The sequence below is a fragment of the Setaria viridis genome, chromosome 8 (assembly GCF_005286985.2).
Source record: "Setaria viridis chromosome 8, Setaria_viridis_v4.0, whole genome shotgun sequence".
In the NCBI taxonomy this organism is placed as follows: Eukaryota; Viridiplantae; Streptophyta; class Magnoliopsida; order Poales; family Poaceae; genus Setaria; species Setaria viridis.
Window position 1 is genome coordinate 39,548,027 of NC_048270.2, and position 8,490 is coordinate 39,556,516.

General features: G+C 49.1%; 1 protein-coding gene and 1 non-coding gene across 2 annotated transcripts; both read right to left on the reverse strand.

Moving 5' to 3' along the window:
• Positions 1 to 232: 232 nt before the first annotated feature.
• LOC117834913 (small nucleolar RNA Z247) lies at positions 233 to 367 on the reverse strand. Its single transcript, XR_004635866.1, has one exon. It is a non-coding gene; the product is annotated as a small nucleolar RNA Z247 (small nucleolar RNA).
• Positions 368 to 1,963: 1,596 nt separating this feature from the next.
• LOC117866956 (indole-2-monooxygenase) lies at positions 1,964 to 3,750 on the reverse strand. Its single transcript, XM_034751265.2, has 2 exons — positions 2,749 to 3,750; positions 1,964 to 2,651 (listed from the first exon to the last, which is right to left on the reverse strand). Exons 1-2 carry the CDS (start codon positions 3,652 to 3,654, stop codon positions 2,028 to 2,030), a joined length of 1,530 nt encoding a protein of 509 aa, XP_034607156.1. The 5' UTR covers positions 3,655 to 3,750; the 3' UTR covers positions 1,964 to 2,027.
• Positions 3,751 to 8,490: the final 4,740 nt, after the last annotated feature.

The window sequence follows — 8,490 nt, forward strand, 5'->3', positions numbered from 1 at the left end:
GGCCGATCACAAATTTGGCACTTTGGCTTGTTGTTTCCCTGGCCGCCACTCCTAAAAGATTGACGAGCATCATCGGCACCACCATAGCTTCGGCCTCCACGATTTCCTCCACAGCCACGGCCAAAGTTCCCACGACCACGTGGGTTATAACCACCACCGCGACCTCTGGATGCAGAATTGGCAGACGACATGTACTGGCTGCCAGAGTTGTCACGCAACATCTCCAGCCTTGTTTCATATGCCATCACCTGAGCATATAATTCGCTCAAAGGAATCTGATCAGACCCATGACAGAAGTAACAATAGGATTATACTCACTGTCCAAGCCAGAAAGAATGAAAGATATAATCTCATCGTCTTCTACTTTCTTCCCAGCGCCGGCAAGCTCGTTGGCGAGTGCTTTCATCTTGTTGAAGTAGACTGACTTCGTCATGCTTCCCTTCTTGAGAGTTGACAATTGCATCCGTAGATGAGTCACTCTTGCTCGGGATTGGGCGGAAAACATATTTTCCAGCGCCGCCCACACTTCTGCAGATGAGGACAGGGTTGCAACCTGTCCGAGCACGTCCTTTGTAACTGAGTTGAATAGGAACGCGAGAATTTGCTGGTCTTGCGCCAGCCATGAGGAATATGCCGGGTTGCTGACAATCTCCTTGGATTTGTCCTCCCTGACGATCTCCAGAAACTCAGATGGGGCTTTGACGGATCCCTCTAGGATTCCCAATAGCTGCGCCCCTCTGATGGGTGGAAGAACTTGCGCCTTCCACAACACGTAATTATCTCTGGTAAGCTTCTCGGTGACTTGGGGACCAAGCGGCGCCAATGCTGTCGCCGAGGAAGAGGATGTCGCCATGACGTCGACGCTTCTTAGATGAAGATGGCTCTGATTACCATGTAAATATGTAAAGCTATTTGGTAAACGTGGTTAGCAAACTCGCATCCCACGGTTCCGCGTTTATATAGTGCCGGAGGCTGTCACAATTACATGGAGATAGATTACAGCTTGACTTTCAAGTACACGGTTAAACCTCCCTATCTCTAACTGTCTTCTTATCTGTTACAAGATTGTTACAATATTCTACGTCTTTATCTCATGAAACTAGATAGCTTCGTGCGCCTAATCCTTGCTGTACGACGTACCTTGACAGGATTGCCATGCGCTGTACGTGAGCAGGTCTTTAACAAAGTCCTACACCAACACGTTTTCTTAACAGGGACCCATCATAACCAAGCTCGTTAATACAAAAGAAACGTCAGGCGAAACAAATGGACGCTAAGCCACACACCTGAACAAATTTTACCCGAAATTTGCAACACGTCAAGAATGCTTATCACTCAACCGTCTCACATCTCTTTTGTTTAAGGAAACCAGGCTCGTTCCTACAAAATGAACAGCTCTTTTATGATCCACAATACTACTACTTACTAGTATATAGTATACATATAAGATCTAACTGTTCATTATTATGGATAATTTAGTAATTATTATAATGTAAAAAGTGATATTTCAAATAGAATGGTCTTTAAAACTTTCTGCTAGTATCAAAAATAAAATTATAGTGGTGCCATTTGTGCTTTCTTACCATGATACCCTTATACTACCTATACTACTCATGTATACTACCCATACCACAGGCGTAGGTTTCAGTAGTATGTAATAAATCTTGACCGTCAGATATGTTTATACTAATCATTTTCGAACACAAGTATAGTCTAGTGTTGTGTTCCGTAAAAGAGCTCATATAATATGTTATAAAACTTATTTGTGAAAGCTAAAGGCAACAACAGGGGATAAATTCCAGAATAGGTAAGAACAGAAATTTAAAAGGGCAAAATTTGTTGATGGATAGAAATGCATAGAATGCTTATTACTCAATCGACTCACATCTCTTTTTTCTAGGAAACAAAGCTCTCATTAGTACTCTACGTTGGAAACAAAGCACTTATTGTTGTTCATAGCAGCTGAGATTGACTTACATATATTTATTTGCAAACAGGTGTGAAATGTGATACAATAATTCAGAAAGCTAGACATCCTGAGCCATGCGAGGGATAAGAAGAAGCTTCTCCTTACGGTGCACATCCATCCCATACGACTCTGACATATCGACGCCTGTCGACCCCGGCAGAAGCTCCCAGTTGAAGTGGTAGATGAGGTTGGCAAGAATGATTTCGAAAGTGGCGGTGGTGAAGTTTATACCCGGGCACATCCTTCGCCCAGACCCAAACGGCAAGAAACGGAAGTGGTTCCCCTGGAAGTCAGAAGCAGCATCCACGGCTTCTTCCATGAACCGCTCGGGCATGAACTCCTCTGCACTCTCCCAGTAGGTGGAATCCCTGCCTAGAGCCCACGCGTTGACGATTACACGTGTCCCAGAGGGTATGGTATATCCCTCCACCTCCCATTCGGCCATGGACAAGTGGGGTATCAAAAGAGGCCCCGGCGCGTGTAGCCGCATTGACTCTTTCATCACCGCCGTCAGGTAGCTCATGCCGCTCAGGTCTTGTTCAGTGACCAGTTCCTTCCCCTTGGTTGCGCACCCCCGCACCTCAGCTTGAAGCTTGGTCATCACCTTGGGATTCCGCATCAGCTCAGCCATGGCGTAGTCTAGTGCTATGTAGGTTGTGTCCGTCCCAGCTTCAAACATGTCCTACATGAACATATCGGTAAGTAGAACTCCAAATCAAATTTAACCAAGCTAGTCCATGAAACGTCTCATATGTACCTCTCGTGAAAAATAAACATACCATCAGTATTGCCTTGACGTTGTCTCTGGTCAGGCCGTACTCTTGTTGAACGGAGAGCAGCACATCGATGAAGTCCTCCTCGTCCTCACCATCGACCGGCTTGGTCTTGTGCTTGTCGATGAGGCTGTCCAAAAGGTCATCCCATATCTTCCTGTGCTTCACGGCCTTGGCCGATACCAAGTCCAACCTCGCCAAGCTCGGGAAATAGTCGTCCAGGTTAAATGCCCCCAGGAGCTTGGCGTTCGTCTCTAACAGCTCCCGGAACAGCTGGTTCCGACCTTGTTCCCTGGGGAGCCTGCCCGTCACGGCCTGGCACACGATGTCGTTGGCGAAGAAGCTGAAGAGCTTGCTGACGTCGACCGCGATGCCCATGGCGGCGGCGGCCGTCACCTTGGCTAAAACCAGCTGGACCTCCTGCTCGCGGGCGGCGCGGTTGGACCGGACCTTCGCCGCGGTAAGGAGGTGGGTGGTGATCACCTTCCTGGCCTGGCGCCAGTACTCACCGTAGGGGGCGAAGCCGACGTCGGTGCAGCCGTAGAACAGGACGTCGGCCACCGCGGAGTGCGGCCGGGAGGCGAAGACGTGGTCGTGCGTGCGCAGGACGGCCTTGGCGGCGCGTGGGGAGGAGACGACGAGCGTTGGCACGGCGCCGAGGCGGAGGAGCATCACGTCGGGCCCGTGCCTCTTGGCGAGGTCGCGGAGGGAGTGGTGGGGAAGGGATCCGATGAGGTGGAGGTGGCCGATGATCGGGAGCTTGAACGGAGGCGACGGTAGCTTCCGGAGCAGCTTCTCTGTTCTTGACCTTGGTGTTGCCAAGTGCACGGCGACGAGGAAGAGGAAGAAGAGGAGGGCTAGGGACTCTGGAGATGCGTGTTCGTAGAGGTGCGCTAGCGCTGGAGCCGCCATGGCTGATCAACTAGTGTGCACAACACACGGCTTGCTAGCGCAACAAGTTAGAACCAGCTCGTTGCAGTTTTTGTAGAGCTCGGAAGTCGTGATCCGTCAGACAGCAAGAAGAGTATGCTATTTTTTTCTTTTCTGCATCATCACTAGATCAGATCAGACAGGACCGACCAGATCTGATCTTTTATGAGAGAATCCTATCGAATAATCATCCTTTTTATTAAACTGCACCCGACGCAGACTTTCTTTATTTGCCCATGTGCTATTATATATTAATTTTTATCTCGACTATATACCACTGTCCTCATGTATGTTGTGTACCAAGAGGAACACGAGACGATCGAGATTCCAATAAAATATGTGTTTGGTGCTGGATTAATTGGCATGCTTTTCTCTCAGATGAGCTGCGTGTAGTGACAGCGGCGCTCGCAATAGTTGGTCGGCGCACTGGTAGACGGGCAGCTCATGGATGCTACCGACGGCTCTGCAACTTGATGCAGTTCATGCACGCTGCTGGGTGGCACCCATGGTGCGATATGGCATTGGCATTGGCACTGTGGCGGCGGATCCGACCAGTAGCAGAAGCTCGCACAAGTCTAAATGTATCTAACTTTGATGAATTTTAATTTCAAATCTATGGAGGCTTTTGAGCTCGAACTAATTGAAATGGATCACACTTTAGTAGTGCTTTCAACATAAAAAATTGACACAAATTATGGCGGTGAGCAGTCTGCCTAGCCCAGGCAGAAAAACAAAGGCTTGAAACAAACAAGCCCTTGGTGTGTGCCTGATAGTCATATGTTCGAAACTCCGATCCTGTCGCCCTTGATTAAAATTCATAGTAGAGACCCATTGAGGATTAGCCCTGGCATCGATCCGGCCACAGGAGAGACCGGGAGCCAAGAAGTGAAGTAAGTTGCGTGCGTGCCTGACGGCGAGGAAGCACCTCCATTGAGCCACGAGGTGGAGTACGAGGCAGAGGCGAGATGGGATGTGTTGGGGACAGACTCACATGACGGAGAGCGGTGCATCTCCTACCTACCATCTGCCATTGCCGAGGGCCTTTCACCATGCACCACTCCGGTTCGCTCTTTTGCGTCGCTGGGAGGAAAGGGACCGCCGAGCGTTGGGTGCCGCCACCGCTCCTGTGTAGTTCGCCATGGCCACCTCCTCCGAGAGCGCCCACACCAGCGCTGCACCTCATTCCAGGGATGGGGCAGCCACTGCTGGGTCACATCCACCCGGGGATTGGGCCGTTGCCGGGGAATAAGAGGAGCGCGGCAGAGAAGAAAAGGAGAAAACAGAGGAGACGTGACTGACAGGGACGGAGGAAAGATGATGAGTGCGTACGGTGGGGCGGGTAGGAAACACATCGGTAAAAATGGAATTGGTTTTTTTGTAGAAACATTTTCTAACTTGTGGTTTTTATGGGTCTCCACCTTATCCTCTCTCAATTGCATGATAGGTGGGTCCGACATGAGCGGTAAGGTGGTTCTGGTTTGGGTGAGAAACGTTTCCAATTATGTTGGAAAACAGGCTTCGCGGAGGCTCAAACACAATGAGGTTTGAGCAGTCCATGCAATTCAATTCCAAAGAAATGAACATATGTTTACATCGGGGTAGGGCTCTCCTTTTATAGTATCTCGGAGGACATTTTGCATTCCGCAATTACCCTCACTCACCCACTACAATCCTAGAATATGCTTTACATGGAGGTAACTTGTATAACTTGGTCTCCTCCTTGGATCACGCTTCTCACGCCTTTAGTCAGCTCCATGATTCACGCTCTCACATAGTTCCATAAATCACGCCTTCACATTTCCAACGCCTCCACGCTTCCTGACCTCGTGACCGAAGCCATCTTAGCTTCGGGAGTCATGATCGCCATAGATTCGCACCTAAGAGACGCTAGCCTCGCGCCCTGCTCCTTGACCTGATTCAGCGATCCTGCATGAGACACTAAATAACTCAGCACTCGAGGTTAGCTTCGACTGCTCGAGGTCAAGCTTGGTTAGTGTCTGGCGATCTGTGATTGCCTCCGGGCTTCGAGGTAAGATTCAGGATAGCAAGGCTATGATTACTTTCCACGCCAGATTAACCACCCAAGGTTAGGGGTCCTCACCCGAGGTTAATTATTTTGAGGGGCTAAGCTGTTGACGCTAAATAGCATACTCTTCTTGCTGTCTGACGGATCACGACTTCCGAGCTCTACAAAAACTGCAACGAGCTGGTTCTAACATGTTGCGCTAGCAACTGTTGACGCTAAATGTAACGACCTCGAGGGTGACCATCTTTTTGGGCGATCCCCAACAGTAGCCCCTCGTGGGCAAGGCTTGACACCGACAACCGAACCCGCGACTTAAGGATCTGCTCCCAAAAAACATCACCCTCAAGCATCGGTTAGAAATGAGCCGACAGTTACCCTTTTGGTCTTACGTGTTGATTTCCTATTGGGTGACCCTTCGTATCTAGCTCGTGGTTATAGGCGCCATTTCACGCATTTTACCATGCCTATAAAAGAGGGAGGTGGGGTCGCTTTCGTTTTTACCCTCGCGGCTAAAACCCTTGCGCTCCTGCTTTTGCTCACTGCTTCCGTGCTTTAAGATTCATGCATTGTATGCTGTTCTCCTTGGTCTCGAGGATCTCGAAGGTAACAATGTTACTTGTGTCTCTCTTTTAGTGTGACATTTTCCCTTGCTTGTCATTTTGGAGATGATGTTTCGATGCCTTGCAGCTGGATCGTATTATGCAAACCGCTAGGCCCATGACATCAGAAGAGTTCACTAAACAAGCTGGGCTTCGCAATGAGGCTGCGGAGGACCAGGATTTGTACAAGGCCGACGAGAAGCAAGGAATCAAGAGGATTGAGCTTTCTTATGCCCAGAAGAATAGAAGAGAAGACAATTGGCTAAGCTACTAGTTCTATATCAAGATTGACAGGGCCGATGCGTCTGGTATCAACCGATCTTTCTATCCTTCTATGCACCCCTGGGCCCTATGGATATTGCTACTACCCCTGCATTTACAAGGTCCAAGGCAGACAAGGAGTGCAAGGGCGCTTTCCTCCCGGACTCGAAGTCGATACCCGGCTGGATCTTGTTGAAGAGTTTTTGGCAGCCAATATTTGGCCCCTTTCTGATGGGTGGAGTCCATTGGAGATTGTGCCAAAAGACGTTCTGTGGAGTACTAGCCCGCTCCTCTACCCTTGCTTTGGAGTGGAGCTGCCCGTGGATGCCAACCCCGGTCTTTTTGCAGAGGATGTTGAGAGGCATGCTGTTGATATAATTGGCCCGAGTACTGAGACTTAGCTGATGTTAGCTCGAAAGATCATTGCACACGAGCTTCGGGTCAACCGTGTGTTCGAGGAACTTGGGGTCGATGTTAAGCCTCATCCCAAACCTCGCAAGACCTTGAAATGGGCACGAGAGTCTGGCGCGACAGGCTCGGAATAGGTTGGCAGCAGTGGCAGGTGGAAAAAGAGAAAGGCCGAGAGCACCGCTCCTAAGGCCGTGGCAGTGACTTCAAAGAAGGATGACAGCCAATCAAGGGTCGTGCTCGAGGTGCGAAAGCAAAATTAAAGACCTCGAGCCTCGAAGATTAGAAGAAGTACGAAAAAATTGGACAAAGTTCCTCGAGCGAGGCTGCAAAATCCTCCGCGCCCCTGTCTCTAAAGCCATCTGAGCTGCGACCAAGTCCGAACTCGAGGCTGCCGGCGCGCTGGCCGGTATGAAAGAAAAGAAGTCTACGAGGAAGTCTCACATCGGCAAAGCCTTTGATGATGATGATGATATTGTTTTGGATGTGGACTTGTCTATGTTCCCTATATCGGTCCCCAAGGCTAGTGTTCCTTCAAAGGAGACTGAGACTAAGGTTGCTGCACCCCCTCTACAGCACAAGGCCAAACCTTTGAAGGAGAAGATCGTGGATACCATTGCTAAGGAGATTAAGGCATCTACTTCGAAGGTGACAAAGCCAGGTAAACATGTCGTTGTACATTTGCCTAGGATGAGATTTTTTGATTGTGGTGATGCGTCATTTAGATTTCTGATGGAGCTGGAAAAAACCACTGGTGCACCTTGGGAGATATACAGGGAACCTCCTCTAATATTTAGGGTAAAACCTCATTCTGCAGATTCTGAACTGTCACCCTCTCTGGAACGTTACAACGAGGCCTACGGCACCAACCTTAGACAGGAGCTCATTGCTGTTCATGTGCCGGGTTCAGGTGAGGACGATAATCGCTACAACCTACCCTTGTTGTGGGGAGCTAAGGATGGGATGCGTGGTGTAGATAGAGCAGCCAAGGAGGTTTTCAAGATGTCTGAGCGGGTTGTCGGTGAGGTTGGTGGGCAGGGAGAAAGGGAGGAAGGCGAGGTTATCCCTACTCGAGGTCTTGGGAAATCCACTGTGCCTTTTGAGGTTGATTACGAGGACAAGTCTTTTAATCCTGAGAGTAAGCGCTTGCTCCTTAGTTTGTTTTGTCTGTACTTAATTTCTACTTTGCTATGCTTTGACGTGCCTTTCTTTTGACAGAGTATGAAAAATCAGTTAGGCGTTTCGAGCAAAAGGACTTAGCTAGGATGTCAGCTACCATTGGATACAAGGTATTTTGTTCGACGCTTGCTATTTGTTTCTTATCTCTCTTTTTTTACGAGGCTTTTCATTTTGGTGTTTCGATTTTGCAGTCCATCATCCTTGGGAAGATGCTATGGAGAAGGCTGCGGCTAAGGAAAAGAGCATGCTGGCCGAGAGCACAAAGATGATGCAGCTAGAGGCTAGAGTTGCAAAGCTTGAGGAGGAAAGCAAGGTTTTATATGCCTTGAAGAACGAGCTCGCCGA

Coding starts and splice junctions, on each gene's coding strand:
- LOC117866956 (XM_034751265.2), bottom strand. CDS start 3,654: ATGGCGGCTCCAGCGCTAGCGCACCTCTACGAACACGCATCTCCAGAG. Junction 2,652..2,748: donor ACGTCAAGGCAATACTGATG/GTATGTTTATTT, acceptor ATGTTCATGTAG/GACATGTTTGAAGCTGGGAC.